At 32.8% G+C, this 24,062-nt stretch overlaps 1 protein-coding gene and 2 long non-coding RNA genes across 6 annotated transcripts in view; 1 reads left to right on the forward strand and 2 right to left on the reverse strand.

Annotated features, from left to right (window-relative positions):
• LOC126924917 (apolipophorins) overlaps positions 1–24,062 on the reverse strand; it is a 46,199-nt gene that overhangs the window by 20,719 nt on the left and 1,418 nt on the right. For all 4 annotated transcript variants that reach the window (XM_050739901.1, XM_050739904.1, XM_050739902.1 and 1 more), the window contains exons 2-4: positions 1,300–1,332; positions 750–934; positions 133–315 (exon numbers count right to left, since the gene is read on the reverse strand). In XM_050739901.1, the coding sequence (XP_050595858.1) occupies positions 133–315; positions 750–934; positions 1,300–1,332 (401 nt within the window). The remainder of the gene's footprint in view (positions 1–132; positions 316–749; positions 935–1,299; positions 1,333–24,062) is intronic.
• LOC126924998 (uncharacterized) lies at positions 208–13,965 on the forward strand. Its single transcript, XR_007713780.1, has 2 exons — positions 208–346; positions 11,494–13,965. It is a non-coding gene; the product is annotated as an uncharacterized LOC126924998 (long non-coding RNA).
• On the reverse strand, positions 15,035–23,387 carry LOC126924992 (uncharacterized). The gene is made up of 2 exons (XR_007713774.1): positions 22,915–23,387; positions 15,035–22,774 (listed from the first exon to the last, which is right to left on the reverse strand). It is a non-coding gene; the product is annotated as an uncharacterized LOC126924992 (long non-coding RNA).

The following is a 24,062-nucleotide window of genomic DNA, read 5'->3' on the forward strand; positions in this document are numbered from 1 at the left end:
AATTTTTGTTTCTATAAAATTAAGTTTATATTAGAAAATTCACTAAATTTTTAAAGCTTATATAAAGTTATTGCTGAGAAAGGAAATTAGCTATGAATCATGTTGAATAATATTCTTTCAGGTTTCACAAACCTCGTGACGTGTCGTTACACCGTTATCCTGCATAACAGCTGATTGGAACATGGAAACAGCTGCTCTCTTGATATTAAGAGATGCTTGGGAGTCACCTGAGTCGGTGCAGAGCTGAGTGTCAATATGGCCATCGTGGTAATTGAATTGGACCGGAAATTGTTCAACGTCTGGCGTCGACGGTGGCTGAAAAATGTATTTTACTTCGTCAGTAAATGTAAGTACATATCTATTTTATATGTTATATGTGGATTGTGGATATCGATGCAAATTTACGACTCTGCAGATAAAGTAGGTACAGAAGAAAAGAATAAGTAGAACAAGTAAAAAAGGAGAAATTAAATAGGGATTCATATTACTTATTAAAAATTATAATGAATATTCTGCTGATAGGAACATCATATTTTTGTATATTATATGTATTCTGTGCATTCTATCATCTTCAAATTTCAAAAATGCATCAAGCGTCTACAAAGTGTGTGATACACGAAACTATATGTATGTCAAGGCATCGAAATCGATAAGGAGGTAGCTATTGGTATCACCTTATTTATATGTATGGAAAAATTGACGTCAGATTAGAATGCAGAAATAGAGAAAAAAGAAAGTTAAAATAATACCGCTCCGTTGATTTGGACGTTCTTCAACCGCAGTTGATGCACACAATCCGGTTTCACGGACAATTCTACGGTGGCTGCCAGTTTAAGAGTTGCATCTCCTTGCGCGCCAGTGACAGATGTTACTGATGTACCCTCTAAGTTATATACGTACGTATGCCCTTCCTGATACGCCTTTTTTGGGTGCACTATTTAAAAAGACAGAGAAGCTTTGTTAAACAAACTACGAGTGTCGTGGGCTTTTCGAATTAACCGTCTGCCCGCCTACGATCTTTTGGAACATTTTTCATGCGATCATTAAAGTATTGTAACATCGAATGCAAATTAAATCTCGAAATCAAAATATCGAAATACACGCAAAATATTTGTATGTAATATAATCACTTCGAAAAGTTAAAGTTGCAGTTAGAGTTGAAACTGAGCGTCATCGCACACGAAGTCTGTATTTGTTGAATTGTAATTATCAAATGATAAAATGATATAAATATATCGTGGGTTTTGATTGAACGTTATAAGGCAAAGGGGTAAAAAATGTTTAAGATCAAATACTTACTTCCACGGCAACCGACTGTGCATCCTGATTTAGCTGCAACAATAGAGATAAAGAGTACATTAAAAAGATTGTACTAACGATAGATCTTATTATCACTAGACTATGAATGTTTATGCAAATTCAAATTTTTCTAAACAAAACTAACAAAATGTAACCTAAACGGAGATTTGTTTCATTCTTTAAGTATTATTATATAAACAGTATTTTACTTTAAATATTTTGTATATCTCTGTATATTAAATATGCTGTGTATATCTTTGCATATTTAGATTTTCTATTGATAAATGCATAAACATTCTGCTCGTCATCGTCTATTATTATCGAAAACGATCAGAATTCTCTGCTACAATAAAATCTTCGCAGACATCGATTAAAGAATCTCAGAATCGCAACAAAGTAACAAAAGATCTTAATCTTCAGTGTTCAACCATGATCCTATTGTCGGCGTTAATTTTAATTGCCCTAACTTATTCCATCGTTGGACGTTGTCAGTCAATTTTGGTAACGATTTATAACGCTCAATAGAGCAGCAAAGAGGGAGAGTTGCATTGAATAAGTCGGGCCGGTGCTTAAAACGCCCACTTGAATTCGTCATTAAGGGGCCAATAGTTGGTCACATCGAGATTTGTTTTGACGTCGCATAAACACGGGCCAGCCAGTGCATAATAATGTGTAACAGCATAATAACTAAATCATACCCAATCACCCAATGTAATAGCATAACAATGATACTAATCGTATCGTAATCCACAATAATATCTTTGATCATTTCATAGGTCCTGTCGGTTTTCATTATCCACCTTCAACAAATTATTGTTCTCCATTTCTCAAAGCCATGTCGTGGTTCAAATAGGCTCAAATTCTATATGATTGTTTTAAGGGCTAAAGTTGGTACCATAGCTATTTTCAACCACTGAAAGTTTAACAAAAGATCATATTCTACGCTAAAAGTATGAATGCTCTTGTTCATCGCTAATTTGCATGGATATTTATTTACTTATATAAAATATAAGATTATAAAAATGTAGAGAATGCACATAATATACAAAAATACGTAAAATAATTAAGGAAAATCGCTATAATATAATATATAATATAATATAATCGTTATAATATTTAGCGAGTGAAATAAATATCTATAGACATAAATTCTATTTTCTGAGCCACGTTTAGGAAAATATGAAATTACATAAAAATTCGCAGTCCATTCGTCAGTACGTTATTGCAATAATAGAGACGATGAAACATTGTCTCCATTAGGTTGGTCTAATATTACTCGCAACTTAGTCGAAATTAATTCGTCCGTCGTATTTAATCGACTTTCGCTATATAACCTCTAGATTCCCCCGAGAACCATTTTGTTCTTCTTGCCATGGCACACGCAATGAAACTTCTGCGTTGCTAAAGGATTTCGGCACGTGACGCGAAATCTAGACCCGTTTCGAGTTGGTTCTGATAAATTGGTTGGCGAGAAACGAAAAAGAAAGCACGCTTTACCCTCGGTCCAGTGGTAGTCACGCGCTTGAAATTCAGTGTCTGTTCGACAGTTCTGCCGAATATTTCGGCTTGTCAGCGAAGCGATGTCCCGATGAAATTTCCAGTTCACTCGGGGTAGTTCGATAGTTTGGATCATAGATTGGAATAGAATAATGTTGTTGACATAGTATCTTCATATAATATAGTTAAAACAGTGACTTGAGTTGTTTCACAAGTTATTACTGTGATAAAAACTTATTTAAGGATCTTTAGATTCTTTAGGATTATTAATTATTTTTTCCTATAAAATTATTACCTTCAGAGTCCTTAATCATTTTGTCCTAACGTCGTTTAAATTATTTATCAGTTACAAGCATTCGTCTGTTACATCTTTGTGTATCAAGAAATTATCAATGAATAAATAATTTATAGAAATATCGACGAATCGATAATTTGATGAATAATTATTTTATTGGTATCGTTTGAAAGATCTTCCGTTGATAATTACATATTCTTCAATCGTTTGTATTTCCATTATTCGTTGCCACTTGATAAATTAAATTTCTTAAATGCCGCATATTTTTTTTTTGTCTTATTTCTGTCCGAAAGATTAATTAAGATTAATTAATTTAAGATTAATTGAAAATAAAAACTACATGTTACGATATTAGTTTTAATTAGTTTCAATAGTAAAAATTAAGATTTATATATCTTAATTAAAATTTCGCATAAAATTTTGTAAAATAATTGACTCTACTTAATTCTAATGGCAAAGATTGAGCTTAATCTTAATTAAAATTTAGAATAAATTATTTGTGCAATAAGCGAAATATTAGAAATTTTATTTATCTGAACGAAATAATCCATTAACTTCTATAGAAAAATGAATAAAATATCATATTAAGCAAAAATTCGATATCATCTTTCATCATCATTTTAATGTAGAAGTAAAATTCGTTTGGGAAAACTCGGCCACTCTATAAAATATTAAAGTAACGAATTTTTTGTTCTATAAGACTCGTTAAAATTCAGCGATGCATGCAGAAGATAGGTAGGCAAACGATATAAAAAATATGCACGGCGAATGTTTATGAAAAGTCTCGTGTTTAAGAAGCTTCTATCACCGAGCTACTTTATCCCATTTTTATCCACCATGTAGATTTCCAGCGGATAATAATGTAGAAAGTAGATAACGTCGTAGAAAATGCGCGCATAGGGGGCTTACGGCGGCTTCATTCGCTGGAAAACTTTTAATAACTCTTGCCTCCTTTATCGAGCAATATTTTACTATCTCTTGCCCTTTCCATTAGCACAACGTTTCTTCTTCGTTTACTTAAGTGACCCTTTAAACAAGAATTTTAGATTATTATACTTTTTAAGCCCTTTGACGTTTAAACGTTTAAAAAGCTTGTACCTTGAACCTCTTTTCATCTTCACACTTTCATCCTAAACATTTTTCATTCGATAGTTATACTTGCCATCAAGAAAGATCCAAAATTTTTATAAACAGGATATATTCTCATTCTTTAAAATGCATTATTATAATTGCTCAAGTATTGTATTTTATATCGATATCAATGATTTACCTTCGTTTCTCGAATGTATTAATTGATTTGAACCAATGGACTAACCAATGCGTACATGTTGTTTAAATGCAAACTTATTGAAAAATATTAAAATGTAAGTTGTATTATTATTTTATCAGGATATAGGAAGTATATTGGAATATATTTGGATGTTTTATAGAAACTCACGATCCTGATAATTTCTATAAAGCACATATGCCTAATTTTGCGTCCCAGCATCAAGAACCAATCGACTAAAAATAAGCGTTTCAAGATCGAGGGTCAGCAAAGTCAGCGATTATCATGTTATCGAGGCGACCTTACTACGAGGTTCAAGCCTCCTTTGAGCAAATATGTCGCTCTTCCCCCCGGAGGCTAATCAGTGTCTCGCGTAAAAATGTTATCGATTATAAAACGAGTCAATAAGATTTTTTATCGTATCCGCAGGGTTTTTCTTCTTGTCGGCAGTGTATTGTGCATTGCGAGAGACTAAGTGATCCGTCATTTAGACTTTATCATGGCCTTTGAGATTTTTAGAAACAAATGACACTATCCAATCGACGTTAATATTCCAGCTGATTTTTTCTTAAACTCTCAAATCATCTTAAGTGAAACGTGAAGTTCTTACAGCTACCGATATTTTCACTTTATCACGATCGTCAAGTTTTTTACATTTCAACCTGATTTTCATTACATACGAGAACAAAGTAGTTTCAACGATTGTAAAAATAGAATTACCAAACAAGTTTACTTGCCCGGAATATTTATATTGTGATCTCTATGTATCGTAATCAGCTACATGTTTTTTACTAAATCCAAATGAAGCATAAAAGAGTTGTAGCGCAAACAGGCAATTAACGTGATATTGATTATCTATTAAGTGCAGAAAAGACTTCTGTAATATTAGTTTCACAATCTAAAGTAGCGTTTTCGAAATATCTTAAAGTCCTGTAATGTATTTATAGCGTTGACATTTCATTTTTAAAATATGATGTCATTTGTTATTTTGTTCCTGATAGAACTTGGTAAACGATTACGAGTACAATGACTGTCGATAAACTGCATGCTTAACATAGCGCTTTTCTCGGGTTTTAGCTGAACAAAAACTACGTCGAAGTTATTGCAATAATTTTCTTTTACCGCTGGTGATATTGTCGTAACATATAAAAGTAACGTTAGAGATATTGCAATAGATACTTCAACCTTAATAAGAATAACAATAATTATTTAATTAATTGCATCGTTATCATTAATACAATTTCATTTACATTTTTTCTAATATTTTATATTATCAAACCCTGTTTTTTTTTTAATTGTCACAACGAAAGGGAATTCCAATGATTTGTTTTCTGTCATTATGTTTGCTCCCATTTAGATTCGATAATTTCATGAAGTTTAAAGAATCGAAATATTCATAACGTTAAATTGCTGTAGATGAATTATTTAGAAATTATTTTCCAATAAATATATTATTGTAAACTAATAATTATAAAGCAATAATAGTTTATAATATAATCATTCTGTTTTTATTTCTGATTAAATGAAATCTCAGAGATTTCAAACTATTAACAGTATAATAGGAATATTTCAAGAAATTTTGTTTTCTGATGTGCACGTTTAATATAGCAATATACCAATTTGTAACTTCTTTAGGAAATTGTCAAAGAAGATTTCTAAAATATTTTCTTCTCTTATCGTTAGTTTTAAATCGAATTAAATAAGAAGATTTTAAATCGCTGAGAATATGATTTAAATATTTCAAGGAATTCCATTTTTCCATCTCCAAGTTTATCATAATAAAATGGTAAAGAGCAAAAGCAAACATCCTCTACGTGTTCTGCTGCAATCTACTTTTTCTTTCTCCTTCCTGTCTCTTTTAATAATGACAGCAATTTTTGAATGTAAAGAGATTATTTTGGTATTCCGCTAACGTTTTTCTGAAGTAAATAACGCAACGTCAGTACTCTTTTGTAAGAAAGGTCATGATAAATTACGATAAAGAGTGCTCCAAACCTCTGAGCGTTTCCTGTCACGTAGTGCTTCGCTATTTCTCCCTTTTACTGAATCCAGATTGGATTTAGCTACAATGGAGTCTGTTGGTCACAGTAGATTGAAATTAATACTGATCCTCGTATAAGCACAATCCTTCTGGCCAACAGTATTATCTAGATCGGAATTATAATACGAAAAAAGACGATCAACCATTTTATCATCGTTAATGCTTCTCTTTTACCCGTATTAATAATTTATTTCGTGTTTTACGATTTCGTGAATTAATAATCTTTTTCTTCTTCGTACATTTCTTATCGACTAATAATATTCCTCACTTTTTCCATATTTATGACTATACAAAAAGTATATAAAATATTTGACGTAGGATACCCTTTACAATTTTTAATGGATGAAACAGATTTTTATGTGGCTTCCATTTTTTTTAGTTCTGTTCGTAAAAACATGAAATTGCGCAAAAGTTAGTTGTTTATTCACAAGGCTTAATAATTTGATTCATTTATATATCAGCATATAAAGATTAATAATTTGGATCATTTTTTGATATTCATGCGAATAAATAATTTTTTCAACCACTTTATATTTTCGTAGATTAACAATTTGGGTCATTTGTATTAATTTAATCCTTCTTTCTCATTTTTTATAATTTCCCTGATTAATCATTTATTTTATCTTGTATATTTTCGTTGATTAATTACTTGATTTATTCCTTCATATTTTCATGGATTAACTAATTTGTTTCGTTTTTTCAGATATGTGTGATTTAATAATTTCTCTTCTCTTCTCATATTTTCGTGAATTGATAGCCCTTTTATATTCTTAATAGCCGTATCTTTTTATGTCTTGTAAGAAAAATGGGAACATTTCTTTCATTATGTTGGTTACGAAATATTTTTGCCAGATCTTCGCATTATAATATTACATAATACATTACTTTTAAGAAACTAGAAATAAGTTTTTAGAGAGAGATTGAAAAATTGTTAAATTAATAACGCAAGACACAGTGGAATTATGGAAACGTTTTGCTAAAGTTTACATGCAAGAAGAATTTTTACTTGTATACAAAAAATTCTCCTTTTTCATTTTTAGATGTTTTCGTACAATAACATAAATCCCTTCGCAACGCTCGTCGTAAACTGTAAAAATGATTAAATATACTTCTCCCCCGAGAGAATAATTCTTGTTTTCCCCGATATGTTTAAATCATTATAACCGATACTATATGACAGCACCGGAGAGGGGAATGACTCTTTCATATAACATTCGTAATGTTCTGTCAAACGCATATCGTTGAATTATTTGTTTACGCGTATCAAAATCAAATTGGTCAATTTTTTACTAATTTCTTTTACTAAAAATAGAATCAATTCCATCGAGATTAATCATTCTCACGGATGACAATTAATATATTTGAGATATTTTAGAAGGCGGTAAAAATAGTTTTCATTTTATGGGTTTGATACGGCGCATCGAATATTAAAATCTCTCTTTTCTGTAACGTCATCTGAAAATGTCAAAACCAAAAAATGTCATTTCTTTTCTCTGTGTTGTTCGATTATCAGTTTCCTATAAAAGAAGAAATTTCTGCAATAAAGAATCGGATAATGATTTTGCGAATTTACAATCTAACTTCGTATTTCGACGTACGTACAATGTACATAGGTTTTATTCTAAATTAACAAATTCGCATCCTACGATTTAATATATTCCAACCACCCACAATTTATATGAATCCTCAAATAAAGTTGGAAATGTAGAAGGCGGAAATCTGAGGGCAGGACATTCCTGTTAACTGGAAGAATCTCGTAAAATGGCCTACCTAACGTTAAGGATAAGGCAGCAACCACGAGCAATTTTTATCGAACAAATCCCGACGCAATCTCAAAACGAAATGAAACGATCCTCGAAAGAACCTCGAGGCTTCCGTCTCGTTTCGAACGAGCAGCAGGGAGCTCGCAATGGGGCGGCAAATTAATCGGTCGGCCGCAATCGCAGTCTCTTTCTCTCTCTTTCTCTCTCTCTCTCTGCTCTTCCATTATCCGATTATCAGAGATTCGCCGGTCGGCGTAGCGTCGCGGCGCGCGTAATCGCCGTTGGGTTGCACATGAAAATTGCAAGTGTCACGCGCTCTGCAGTGCTTGAAATTTTAGTCCCGTGGAAATGCCAGCTGTTGTTTTATGTGACCACTTTCGTATGTTATATATCACGTGTCGAAATAAATTTACATAGTGTAATTTATCGAAGTTTGTTCGTGAAAAATAACAGCATGGAATTTTATAATACAGTCAGTCACGATAGTCTACGTACACTTATTGAATTTCGCGTGTCTGAGTTCTCGAACACATTGAAAACACACTTTTGTCACAAAACTACTTGTACTTGCATATCAATACAATTACTGTTAACGTGTTGTCAAGAGGAACACAACATTTAAGATATTTAAAGATTAAGATGTTTCGTCGCAGAAATTGTTACTAAAGGTTTAGATAACTTTTTCCACGAATTGTTTAGAAATTTATTGCCAAATATCTTAAGAAGTTTTTACAATTCTTTCACGTGGATATCATTTTTAAGAAATTATCATTATTCGAGACTTTACCTCGCTTTTTCCGATAAATTATCTTCAGATTACACGTCTAGATATTGAAAAGCAGCTCCCTCGCGTTTTATTCTTCCCATGGCGACATTTTCGCGCGGACCACGGGGAAAATCGCGCGGAAAATCCGACGGAAGACAGCGGATCGTTTAAGAGCGTCTCGAGTGATGGTAGAAATGAATTTTCGATGCGACTCGTGCAACTGTAGTCGACCTGGGATAATTGCAGCACTGCAGCCGCGATAAGCGGATGTGCAGCCGTGTAGTTTTCCATGCAATGAGCACGTGAAAGCTCCATGGCTTCCAACAATGTATCACCCGGGAATTATAAGTGGCGTAAATTACGGCTGAAGGTTGCACACAACTTAGCCTTACAATCTAACTTTCGTTTTAAACGACTATAATTTTGCTAATGAAGACACATCGTCTGGAACAGTTGAATCGACAGTGCGATTTGCAAATGATATTGCTTCGAAAACCTTCCATTTCCTTTGTTTCTGCTTATTGCGTCTTACTGTTTCTCTTTAGCGCCTTTCACAAGGATATTTGCAAGATATCTCTCTAATAGGCTATAAAAGCAAATTTCCAAACGTATTATAGAATACATTCATCTCTCATTTCATTCTTTCATATTCTTTTGTAGCGACACTCCACAGTAAACTTTCCAACGGTTTCTGTCCCGTGGCTCGCTACACAAAGATCCTATCCTACGGACAAGATGATCGCCAGATGTCGATACATTCTTACAGAATATTTTCAGCTAGCCTAAGGACCCGCTATCAATCTTGGGATTTACTTAGCTAAGGTCCTCCAAAGGGACAAATAGTCTTTGTCTTAACAGTTCCTATACCTAACACCCACAACTTTCAAGGGCAGTTAGCATCCTTTTCCAACTACCAACTCAAAATTAGCCAATTAACAGCGACGTTCATTTTCCTCACTTTCCGAATCAACGCTTTCCTCAACGAATCCGATGATTTCGTATCCTTAAACACACCCCATCATAGTTTTCCTATGCAGCATTATCGTGACGGAGAGTGTGTGACGTCAATCCACATTAGAGGCCAGATGTGTGCGGGCCCTCATCGCGTACCCTCAATAATCTGAAGGATCCACTATAACAAATTATTGAGAAAGCAGGTAGTTATCTAATGGGAAAACCGAATATTTGGCTAACGGAAAAGCTGGTTTTTCCCACAAACAATGTCACCTACGAGCCACAATGGTAGGAGGCTTCCTCCTCCTATCTTCATTTATTAATGTGGGCTATAACCAATTGGCATCGGGGATCATTACCCTCACTTTTCCTAACGAAAAGTGTGAACAACGAATCCGCGTTGTTAGTTCAAAGGGGTACACCCACACCGAGCTTTCCTACGTAATAATACGAGAACACCTCGACACTAAAACTACAAAACATTTCTCAGATCAGTCGTGTAAATTGTGCTTATAAACTTGTGTTATTTAATGAAGTTCGATAGAAAAGAAACATAAAGTTGAGTTACGGCTCAACATTCTTGTCTTTAAAACCTAAGCCTTAATTTTACGTGACAAGTGAGTCGTTTGACGCCTATCCGAATTGATAGTTGGTAGTTGGCAGCAATCACTGATCCGAGTTGCTCGACATCTTAGACAATCATCATGTAAACTTGTATTGCATATCGAAATGCATTGACCCGAGTTCGAACTTGTAATCGCAAACCGCGAACCGAAATTAGTAGCCGCGAGTTTTACACCACGTGTACACACACAATATATTGTTAATAAATATTTGTTGTTAAATATATTCGAGTGTTTCTTCAGTACCTATCACGCCTATCACCTCACTATCTTTTCATTAAATAGCCATATTCTAATTTATTTTATCAATAAAGCCCCACCTTTTGTCATACTCTAAACCTATAAGTTGTTTGGAAAAAATTTTCTAAACATGCTTCTCATTTAAAGCTAAAAATTCAAAGACATAAAATGCAATGAAACCTAGTTTTTCGAAGTTCTAGGATAAAATACTCCATTAAGGTAATTAACCGTTTGAGTCCCAGGGGTCTTTGAAAACGGAGGGTCGAAAAATGCCGAACAGCGCGATAGTTCTTGTCTTAATCGATTGCGAAGAGAAACAAACGGCGCAATAGTGCTCATCATATTTGCTATTTTATGAAATACATCTATATTATTATATATGCGTGCTATTAGTTTATAAATATTTCAAGTTTTGTTTAATAAAAATTATTCAGAAGATAACAGTGAAGTACAAAATACCATCAATCGTCTGTAGCGTCCAAATGCACTGGGAGTTTTCGACACAAAATCTAAACAGCGATCCCGCTGCTTGGAACTCAAACGGTTAAGAAACACGGTTGTCCCTGTAGAATTAAGTTAATCGAAGATTCGTCGTAAAAAAGTAGCGACAGTGTCTCGCGGTTCAGTCTATTCTATGGTAATTTAACACCGTATCAAGAGTACCTAAAATCATCTTGGACCGCTAATGCACATAGTTCGCGGCATATAACTGGTTGGAACGAGGTCTATATCATTGAAACGATTACAGGTCCCCTATGTTCAACCGGACATTTGGTAAATTGATTTGATCTCGACTTCCCAATAAAACAGACGAGATACGACATAGGGCCGGTTGCATCGCCGTACCTACATCAACTTCGACTTTGGAAAAAATTGAAACACGCATGAAGGGTATAAAGAGCCGAGGAAGCTGCAATGCGATAAGAAGACAAGCCTCGCTTTCCACCAATTTGAGTGAACCCACAAGATCTAACTATAAATCAAATACTTTTTCGAATGTGTTACAAATTCATGAATTCTTATTCGTATCATCAAAATTTGATATTTGTAATAGGTAAATTATTACATTCTTCGATATGAAATTTCTATCTTTCCTCTTCTTCAACAAATACGATTTAAATATACAAATCCTTTAATTATTGTTTTATTCGATCTTTTGCGCAAAAATATTCAACGCGAAGAATTCGTTGTGACATTTGAATAGTAAAAGAAATTTCAAATTTAACGATAATATGAACTTTTACAAATTTACACAGTCTATTTCTTATGAATAACATTTGATGAACACACGGAATAATGAAATTGGCTAAGTAAGAAATAATGACGTCAAATAATCCTTGACGTCAAATGATGTCTCTTGCATGTGATTGTATACGTTCGAGGACGTATTACGTATTGGGACGTCATTTGATACAAAAAACTAGTAATGTATTCATCGTACAAATGTAATATTCATAGAGGTTCATTTATACAAAATTCTCAGAAATGTGAAATCTAACTTGGAACAAAAACGAGTCGTGACCCTTTACCTTTTTAAGTAACAATTCGTTAATTTGCAGAGAATGATTAATTCACGTCTATGGAGAATTCTGCGAACTTGAAAAATATTTAAGAATTTTTTATGTATTCGCTTAAAGAATGATAATGGTAGACAAGCGATAGAAGCGTTCTTTGGTAGAGCAACGACGTGTGAAATAATTGATTCTCTAATATAACGAACCAAAGGTTGCTTCAAGACCGAAATTCCTATAATTGTAAGGTAACTTTCATTGCGTCCAATAGGAATCATAAGTCACGCAATAGCCTCAAATGCTCTTTATTTCTTCATTTACTTGGACCTCGAAACTTCTTAACTCCTGGTGTCTTGTGCTGAAATGTGTATTTCTCAGAGAAACCAACGGTCCCTTGTAAATATTTAAATAGCAAATGTTTCTTCGGTTGATGAAGAAAAACCACTCATTGCTCCTTGAAAGTGTAATGCTATTATATATTCCAATAAAAAGCTTGATACAAAATTTAGCATTTGATCTCTTTTAGGACTACATTCATTAAGTCTGATATAAAAGATAGTTATTTTCTATCTTTTTTCACAAAAATAATATTCAAATATATAGTCATGGACATTGAGATTTAGTGCACATTCGCAGAAGGATTTTATTCATTCAGAAATAATTGGGTAGCCTGTCGTTATCTAAAATAAAAATCAAAGTATTCGTACGCAACCATTTTACAGACCACTCGTAAATATTCGTAGCTAATAATATTTGTAATAGCTTTGAAAATCTTTCATACACCTCTTGCAGTATCTGTAGTATTTATTAATATCTCTGGAAGAGTGAAGAGAGCAACTCATTCATATAAGTTGATTGTACACGTGAAAGGAAATTCTTTATCAATGAAAAAAGATTCTTAGTAATTCAATGTAAAATTATTCTTAAGAATATTCCGAACATCGATGCCCGAACGCAAGTAATTGTCGATACTTAACGATTAACTGGGAGTGTTTACGCATTTATAGGAAATAAAATTTATACAAACGTAATGTAACGTAAAATGTTTATGGGAAATCTAAATATGCATCGAGTATTCGTTATAACATCAGGACGAAACAAATATGTCTTTAAGTTAGTTTTCCTTAATTATATGATCATAAAAATGTGAATTTGTGTAACAGTTTACTGTCTACCTATTAATAGAATTCGTATGATACTGGAAAAATAACGCGCAATGATATTTGCACGCGTGGAAGGTTAACAATATTATTTACCTAGTCATAATTATTTATCTATCTCTAACGCACGATAAAGCACACTTTGTTCGTTCCACGGGGCTCGATAAATCGGTAGAACAGCCACCATAGGGGAAGCTCGATCTAGCTAATCATGACGGGTCTTAATAAGAACTCCTCGTCGCACTGGTACTCATTTTATCCGGACTAGTTCGAAAGCGACTTTTCTAATTTTCTACGATCACACCTCGGAGGAAAATGAAATTTTGATTAATTCAAAATTACTGTACAGTTGTGAAAGAGAATTTATGGGAGTCGCTTTTGGCCCTTTCCCTTTAAAATTCGGACGATTGTTAATTCATACGAATATTAATATTCATTTCACTTTCCAGTTCTTTTAACTTTTTGTAGAAGCCTTTTTATATTTTTCCATCATAGCTTCGCTACTATTATTTTGCTTAAATAAGAAAGGAAATAAAAGCTTTCAAAGTATCGTCTCGGCTGTTTCTTGCTATTCTAGTTTTATGTATTTAAATTGTTCTAAAGGTTTTTTGGTTTTAAAAGTGATTTGTACTCTTTTGTTGTTCTCGCTCTTCTAAATCGTTTTAAGAGCTAACAAATATTTATTTTAGTATAAATATCGATTTATGTTACTTGCTAGTTTCGTTTTAATTTTTAATTTTCTTATCGGATCAAACCTTTTTCTGTTCTAAAAAAATCTTCCAATTTTTAAAACAATTATAATAGTGTTTTTCTTCGTTATTCACATTTTACTCAAATTATTCAGATAATTTTTTTTCTTCAAAAATATTATATAATTTCTTTGAAAATAATTCTCGTTTTTTCATTATTCTTGTCACAGGTACTCAAATCATTAAAAAATTTCTTTAATTTTCTTCTTTCTTTTTTATAAGTATTTTCATATTCTTTCTCCATTTAGATCACTATTTCTAACAATCTTTTATTTTTTTTTCTCTTTGAATAAACGTCGCATGCATTCTTTATTATCCCCTGTTTAATTAGATCCTTCAATGAGATTTTTTATCTGCTTCTAAATCAAATATACGTGAATTTCTTTATCTCATTTCCTGTGATTGAAGAGCAAACGAAGCTGTTAAAAAAATATTCTCATATTATTTTATGATTTCAAAACGTATTGTTTAAAGCGACACGTAATGAACTTTAAACATTGTCTAGCTGTCGCGGATGTGGGACAACAATAAACGACGACCATTGACAATGATTCAAAGAACTCGCGGGCTAATCATTGTCCATCATGGTCCATCTAACTCCGGCAATGGGATCGCGCCAAGTGGAGGAAGTCTCTTAGATCATTGATCTCGCTGATCCGTGTCACGTTTTGTAAACACTCGTTCAAAATACCAAACTAACAAAAAAGAAAAAAAAATCGAGAAACGCGAACTATTCAATTTTTTGACATACCATATACCGTTTATTTTGGAGAAAATTGGTAATTTTGAGTTCTTGGAAATTTCCAGCTTCGATCAAACGCCAACGTAGCTTCGCATGTCCTCAGGGACTCGACCCATTTCTTCCTAACATTCCATTTTCAAGATGGAACTTTGAAAAATTTATTCCAAACTCGACAATGCGTTTTTTTTTTTTCGCCCTGATATACCCATTCTTTCCTTTCTAAAATCTTTACGATATATAAAGATATACCATAGGAATTTATTCTATTCCCATCTTAAAGATTTCTTTTTCTTCGTAAGGGTAAATTTCATTTATTAGTGGACGTTTGAGAATATATGTAGGGATTTATGTAATTTCAAATGTGATTTTATTATATTATAAAATCAATTATGTTACTCTCTCTTTTATCGTAGAAATTTCTTTGAGGATTTGTTTATGCGATAGGAATTTATTCTGCTCTACAAAATTTGTTTTCTTTCCCAAACATGAGGCTTTACTTGTGAATGAAAAGCTGAATGATAATTTAACAAAATTTTAGGAACCTTGATAAAATAACAATAAAAAAACGTTTGATCAGTTGACAATCAAATTTTGAATAAATAATCCACGACATTATATTCATAGTACTTCTATAAATTACACAATTCTGTCGCATGAATAAAAAGAATTGATTGCTACAGTATTAAATATTGAATGCAATAAGTATATAATTCGTATTAATTTATAAATGATTTAGTTTAATAATAATCTAGACAATAATAATCTAGATAATCTGGACAAATGCAACAATGACAAGAGTTTAGTTATTATATAATCATACAATTTATATATGGTTATACTACAAAGTCAGGATCTATTTTGTGATAAAAATTTCTTCAACAATTTTTAATTAAACATTTATTTTGATCTATCTATCTATCTTGTGAACATTGTAATTATATTAAATTTCTCATCAAATTAAGAAGAACAAAGATCACACATCAGAGTACAATTTTATAAACTGGATATGTATATATGGACTAATGTTTTCAAATACAAAAATATAGCAGAAGCAGTTTAATAGTTTAATTGCACCAGTTCCAAGGATTATTTAAGAAATGTTAACTATAAGTAGCATGCTTGTTATTTCATGGCAAGTGTCTCCACGGTCGTAAATTATTCATTTCATTTTCGATATTACTGCCTGATAAGTGTAGTGGTTTATACAGTGTTTTACGATCAGCGGAAATAAAGATAGCGAACACGCAACGCTGATGGTTCGTCGGAAAACGAAACACGTTGAAAAAGCTTTTTCCCTTGATGCATCGTCTGTAACGATTGTCAGGAAACGCACGTAAGTCCATGACGGTAAGAGCGTAATAATAAGTTAAATGTCACGGATAAGTTTTATCGCGAAATAAAATAAAGAACGAAGAAGAGGAAAGGAATACTCTCTACATTTCTTTTGTTACATTACGCTATTTTCCTTTTCTTTTATCAAATTCACAGAAATTAGAATTTTTCCTTAACTGAACGCAATTTTCGTACAAGATGTTAAACAAATAAGAAAGATACTAATCTGGGAGGATAGAAAATGAAAGTTCTACATTCTCTGTTTTAATTAATTTAAAAAAATGTACAAATATCAGGTTCTTTTTTAATTGATAGATTTTTAAGGAAACGATTACATCTTGAAATTTTTAAAAATATGAAGGAAAGCACTGAACCGACGCGATAAAAATCGAAAATTATACGTTTCTGTTATCAATACACTGCTAATATTTTGCTTCAATCTATTTCTCCTAGATCAACAGATATTAAAACTGTTTAAACGTTATGTTATTTTAATAAAGAAAAAAAAGAAGAAATAATTACATCTTCTGTGAAGCTATGAAAAGTGATGAAAGAAATATCAAGACTACATTTCTATTAACTTCTTCTTAAAATTTAAAATCTTTTATTTAAAATTATTTGTTATTAATCTCGATAGAAAGGAATATTTGAAAAATTGAAACTTCTATAAGTATTTTAAAAGTGCTAGATGTTATCATAAAAGAATTTAAACAAAAATAAGGAAAATGTTGCAAATATATTCATGAAAGAAAATATTCGTCAAATCAGATATCATCTATTATTTACTACTCCTTTTGGATTTCCTTTCGAAGAATGCGTCGATCAGTTTCAAAGTCCATACCGTGATCTCAACCGATTTGAACTTTTTGCAAAGGCCAAAAAATCGTGAGTTTACGGGTCAATAATAATCAAACGAATCGATTTTGTTATCTGCGTTGCTTTGGAGATCATTGCTACGCCGACTGGCTTTTATATCTATGCTCTTACAGTACGTGTTTATTTGTCGTTATTAATAGAATTATAAGAATTTACTATAATTTCGGAGAAAAGTTATTTCGTAAAAGATTCAGTTAATTCTGAATATCTTCAAATAGATATGAAATAAGAAAAAATTAATATCTAATAAATAATTCTAAATAACTACATAAAAAGCTATAAAAATTAACAAAAGAGATACCAAAATTAAAATAAATATAGTTACAGATATTGAAGAACTTATCGATTGCACATGTAAAAGTATTCCTTATACAATAATAGCCTATTAAAACGGGTTTAAGATAAGCACAAAGAAACGTAAACAGTCAAGAAAAGTAGAAAAATGGTAAGTTGCGCTTCAAGCGACAAGAATAAAGACAAATAACTAGTAGAAATTCGAGTGAAACAAAAGCATGCTGCAATATGGCAAAGCCATTGGACGCAGAATACCTTAGTAGCCATTAGCAGAGTATACTGACGTCTAGAGTAACGCAGCTTACTCTATGGATAGTCACTGAAGCTAAATTAGACCAAACATGACAAAAGACAAAAGCCAGTCATTAAAACGAACCAAATACTCCTAAAAATAAAAAGAACAGCGGTACATAAAGTCTCTTATAATTGAGAAGAAATGTGTATTCAAAACCATAAAAAAGACGGGAATTTCACGGTAACCGCTGTTAATCTGTTCGAATCCTATCTGTCGAAATTAATCTCTGATTTCGACATCCGTCTGTTAACGTTAATCTCTTCATCCTTGACACGGCGAATAACCTTTTAACACGACGAACCGCACGGAGCTTGAAGCTCGTTGACCCTTTCTATCGTTCGGGATACCGCAATGTATATCATTGGTCGAGAAATTTGCGTAAAGTTGAAAGTACGATTAAAGATCAACTGATTGTGCATTTATGCATTTGCAGAAGATTGGAAAATACGTTGTTGACTACAAGTATTAAGGAACAAGATGATGTATAGTACAAGTTAAATGGTTTTCATTGGTTTTCATTCGAATTATCTCGGTATAAATCTGTTACTTCGGTCGCATTAGTGTGGAAAATATGATGTGAAATAGAATTTGTTGGAGTTTTTTAATAAATGTAACGAGTAAGTGTACCGCTATTTATGGCTGGCGGCATATATATTATATCGGGGATTTTTATATATTTATGATAAATTTGAAGTTGCACATACCCACAGAATGTATATGATGCAAAAGAATTTATAAAATATCCATAATGGTGTGTATTGCTATAATTTTCAGTAGATGAAGTATATTTCTACAGAAGTTCCATTTCTTTTATTTTGTTCGTAAAAGTGCAGAATTGCATAAAAATCCTCATTTTATACGTAAGGCGTGTGGAGAGAAATATATAAAATATTCAAAGTAAAGTACTTGTTATAATATTTAATATCCTTCTTTTTTAATCGTGTTCATAAAAGTACGAATCTGCGCAAATAACGTGACATATCGAATCACTTCAAATATGATACGCTATTTAAGAATGTTGAAAGTCTTGAAAAGCTTTAATATGTCTTTCTATGTTTGAACTTTGATAAGACTCGAAAGTCTTGTCAGATCTTGAAAGCTTTTGGAATCTCGGCAATCTTGAAATAGACGGATATTATGCATCTTACATCTTCGATTTCATATCTACAATCTCTTACATTATATTCCACCTATAGTATCTTATCTGCATGATTTTACGTCTATCTCTAATATTTTATACAAAATATAAGTTTCGTCTTGGAAGTCTCGAGAGCTTAGCGTAAATATACAATTTTCGTTAGAAAAATGAATACTCGTCAAGATTTTCAGAAAAGATTGTCAAGACCTATCCAAACTTTAAAGGCTCGTCAATATTGAAAATTTAAGTATGACATATTATCATTCAACTACGAATTTTTATGCATTTATAGGAAATTTAAATCAGAAAAAGAGGAAAGTTCAAAACATAGCAAACAACAAAAATAAAATTCACCGCCTATTAGAATATTCAGTAGATAAAACAAATTTCTGTTCAAGTTTTATTACTTTATTTACCTTCAGAAAAATATGAATATGAAATTCCGTAAATATCTGTGGTGATCATATACTCATTTGCATTCATGACTATGCTATTCCACTTAAGATACAAAGCAATTACTTTAAAGACATATGAGTATTCTGCTATTCTCTGAACAGTCGTGTTTCCCTATTAATTCATATACCGCATATTTTACTGTATATTTTAATATACGACCGTATTATACCGTATTCTCATCCAAATTGTATACAGTTCGTCGAACCGTGGTATCGTCGAAAAAAACACCTTAGACGCGTCCCTGCCCTGGATACCCTGCGTTTCCACGAAAACTTTTATGCGAGATACGTATCTGCGAGGGTGGAACTTATTTACCTGGTCCACACAGAATTCCTGTGGGACTGCAAAGGGGTAGTTCCATGCATTTTAGAGGTGGTCTGAGCCACACTGAACAAACTTCTAACGGAATGTTGCTGCGACGTGAGGGTGACTCCTCGCCCCATTGTGACTCGTCCCTGATGCTTTTCTCGCATAAATTCAATTTATAAGCCTGTTAAAAAATATTTCGCCACCGTCTCCCCCTACACACTTTCTCTGTTTTTCTGCCTGCCTTTATCTTCGTCACGTTATCAACGTGGTAATGGGCCCTGAGAAAAAGTTTCACGACGGTGTAACGAGTTTCGAGTTCGGGTATATGGAGTTACGTAGCAGACACCCGTCGGCCGTATGGCGACTTGAAAAATTGATGGATCGTGATGGGACGCGGAGACGTTGTTTATCACATCGTTAGAAAAAAATGAAAGATATTTTGCTCGTCTATGGATAGTGAGCGAGCTCCGTTTCTTTTTTCTTTCTCTTGAAGAGAGGAAGTTCCGGTTTTCAGCGCCGAGTTTGTTTTCACTTTGCAAGTTTGCAACAAGCGAAAGAAGCATGCACGGCGATTTAGGTCTGTTTCTAAAGTTGTTTTTTTTTTGCTATTCGTACGTTTCCATTCTTCTGAGATTTTTTAAATTTCAGAAGTACCATGATCTGACTTTGCTTTTTACGTTGTTTCCAAATCAATCTTAGGATTCTTTTATTGTTCAAACATTTAAGAAAAAGAAAAGAGAAGCTAAAAAATTTGGGGAGTACGATATATGTATAACTTAAATTCAGCTTCAGGTTATTTTCAAGAATTTATGTTGTAATTAAGTGAAGTTTCAAGCATTTTTATCTTTAGTAGTAGAAAGTATTATAGCTGATATAATTTATTCGCCATTAAAAAATTCTTCAAGTTCGAAAATTCTTTAAATCGTTAATATACGCGTGATTTCTCCACTCCCTTTTGTTGCGTGTTTACCGTCGCCTCGAATGATGACTTCTTCGTCATTAGCCACTCCTTAGATTGGAAATTATGCATATTTCTTGATCCAGTTTTCTATTCTCTAAGAACTCTAAATTACTTTTTACGTGGGCTTGCGACATCGAGGTTGCGCGGTGAGTGCAATTTGTATTTCGCTCTTTGGTATTTGTATTTTTTACAGTCGAACAATAGTAGTTGGTTGTCAAAGTTTGGTTACGCAAGCTGTAAAAGGTTAATTCCGTTTTTTCCAGTACGTGTTGACGTATTATTTTGCAGCATCCTGCAGTGAGCCTGCATTGTCACAATTGCTCTTTCCTTTTCAGTCATATTGTGGGTGGGCCTTTGTCGCTAAAAGTTCTCTACAACGTCGTGGTTTTTCGTTTCTCTTGACTTGGTCAATATTCTGTTTCATTCTTCTTTTCCGGTTACGTGCAGTGAGATGGCAAGATTTTCATACGCTGTTTCATTCGCTGGAAGGAATGTTGTCTGGCCTTGGTGAAATGGAACTCACGTAAAGATCACGTGTTTGCCATCCTTGTTAAATTCTCTGTAAGCCTCTTGGATGTTTCCTATGATTTCCCGTTCGTTCTTATTATTTGGATTTCCCCTATAGCGTTCATTAAACTCATGTCATTGTAGTCAATATATTATGAATAATGATCGTCATTTCTTTGTATCTATTTGAGGGATCCGAGGACAGCATATGCTTCAATTGTAAAAGTAGACGTGGTTTTAGGAAGCTATTGTTTTCTGGTTATGTCGTTGCAAATGAAGGCGAATGTAACTGGTCTGTTTTTCATGCATCGGCATATGTTTCATTGTGATAAAAGTATTTGTTGTCTAAGCTGGAAAATCCAATCTTACGCTCTATGTTAATTGTTATTTTTGTTAGAATCGTGTTTATTTAGGGGATTTTTACGACCCAGCATGCTAATTTTCTGTAGCTACCTGTTATAAACGCTATCGATGTGTACCTTCAGTTATATTCGAATATTTTCGATATGTTGATATAGAGAAAGGGTGTGGCATTTTTGGTCTTTTTGTCTATATGTCTGCGTATCTACGTGTGGTTACGTCATTGTAGGGGTTGTTTGGGGTAGAAGATAATTTAGCAGCGTATTTTAGGTTCACGTGCTTTCTTCTTCGCTCTAGTGAGGTTTCTATGGCTTCGAAGGGTATACTGTTTATTGGTGTTGTGCGATAGCTTCCAGTGGTTCGTTTCAGTGCGATGTTACGGATCGTATTCATGTTTCATAGCGTTTGCGTAGGATGATTTTGGTTCTGTTCCGTTGCGAGTTTGAATTTTCAGTGTGCGGATAGCTGTCGGAGGATTACTGTGCTCAGGGATTCTGTTTGTGTGTGTTTACACAGACGAGTGTATGTATCACGTGCTTGTGATAAATCGCGTGTCAGTGGTGGGATCACCATCACTATCCCGTTGTCACTAACACTATTACACTTTCTCTTGTTCTAACTCTCACTGTGCATGGCACTCGCGGAAGGTACCGATACAATCAAGCACGTTCCATCGCGTCGACAGTGGTCTGGGAACTGCGTGATTTCCTGTTTCAATTTTATGCTAAGTTGAAACATTGAAAGCTTTTGTTCGATAAATGAAAGTGAAATTGGAATATAAAAAATAAGATATACAAATGAGGATAAAAATTCTAAAGACAAATTCAAGAATGAAATCTCAGCATTTTCCTATGGAGGATTGATGATGATGATGTATATTACAATCTAATTATGGTAATGTATTTTAGTATGGAAGAAACTTTATAAACATTACGGATGTATTTATGAAAGTTTAAGTTTAGTTACGGGTCTCTTCATCCGTAAATTAAAATAAGAAACCGCATTTTCACGAGGTTCGTTGTTAAGTTGAAAAATCATAACATAATCTAGAAAAGTTTCCTAACGAAGGAAATGACTTTCATCTTATTTCGACAAGACGAGGTTAAATTCAATTCAAACGAAGAAGAAATGGAAAAAAACAACGATAAGATATGAGAATGTGTATAGTATTTTGTGCAACGTTGCAGAAGTAATTTGACCTGTTGTTGCGTTAATCTTGTTATAAATTCTTAAATAACATTAATCTATTTTTGCAGTGACAGTGAAATTGCAACTGAATAGAAATTATTAAGTAATCCGATTTGAAATAATTTTGTGTAACGTGCATAAGTAATTTAACCTGTTGTTGCGTTAATCTTGTTATAAATTTTTAAATAACATTAATCTATTTTTGCAGTGACAGTGAAATTGTAACTGAATAGAAATTATTAAGTAATCCGATTTGAAATAATTTTGTGTAACGTGCATAAGTAATTTAACCTGTTGTTGCGTTAATTTTGTTATAAATTCTTAAATAACATTAATCCATTTTTTGCAGTGACAGTGAAATTATAACTGAATAGGAACTCTTAAGTAATCCGATCTGAAATACTGTAATTTCGATTAAAATATTGAAATTCAATTCGATTTTCGAGCTGTTGAGATTCGTTCGATAACGAACAAGTCTTCGAATTAAAGAAGTTTCGAAGAAATTAAGAGATTCCAAGAGGTTAAAATTCTATTACGATTTCTTAATGATTATATTTTTCAACGATAAAAAAAAGAACTCGCCAAATACATATCGCCAATCTGTGAGTTAGATAACGCTTACAAGAGTTTATGCCAACTATTTCGCAAGCTAGATAACTAGTTGATCGAACCAGTTTTGTTGTCATCGCTTTCTTCCTTTTATATATCTCGAATGGAAGATATTTCTACGAATAATTCTATTCAGGGAAAAATATTTCTTAAAATTTTGTGTCCAAAATGACATTAATGTCATCGAAATATTTAAAAAAAGAGCGATGAGTTTTATCTGTTTATATTTATATGTCTTTTATCGCTTGTCGAAAATATGTGGAATATTTAGAAGTTCGATATCATCCAACTCCATGAATTTTGCCCCCGATTCATCAATTATCTATATTATATCATAATTCAACTGTAATATACATAATCTTTTCTTTTTAAACGAATCTACTTATTTCTGGACATTTCTTTTTTTTTTTTAATAAATAAGTTTTGAAATTTTAAAAAATAATTATCATTCTTTGAGATAAAAAAGATTGCGACATATGTGTTTATTCTTGCAATTCCCATATCGTGAACTTTTTCAGTAAAAGTTCAACGAAAAGATAGTTCTATCATTTTCTATATGAAAGGATAACAAATTTTCGTATAGAAAGGAATCTTTAAGAATGTTTTAAAACGAGCTACTTCCATTCAAAGGAAAACTGTTTTGAGACATCCAATTTTTTAGCACATTCCCAACAAAAGAGTTTCTTAACAGAAGAAAGTGACTTAAGTTCTAACGAAGATGTGCTATCTTCTTTCTTCTGAAATTTCCTGTTCCAAAGGAACCGTTTTTATGACAAAGAAGAGTCGTTGTTTCTTCCCTTCTGAGACTCACAGAAGACCCCGAGAAACTT

This window comes from Bombus affinis, chromosome 15 (assembly GCF_024516045.1).
Source record: "Bombus affinis isolate iyBomAffi1 chromosome 15, iyBomAffi1.2, whole genome shotgun sequence".
NCBI lineage: Eukaryota > Metazoa > Arthropoda > Insecta > Hymenoptera > Apidae > Bombus > Bombus affinis.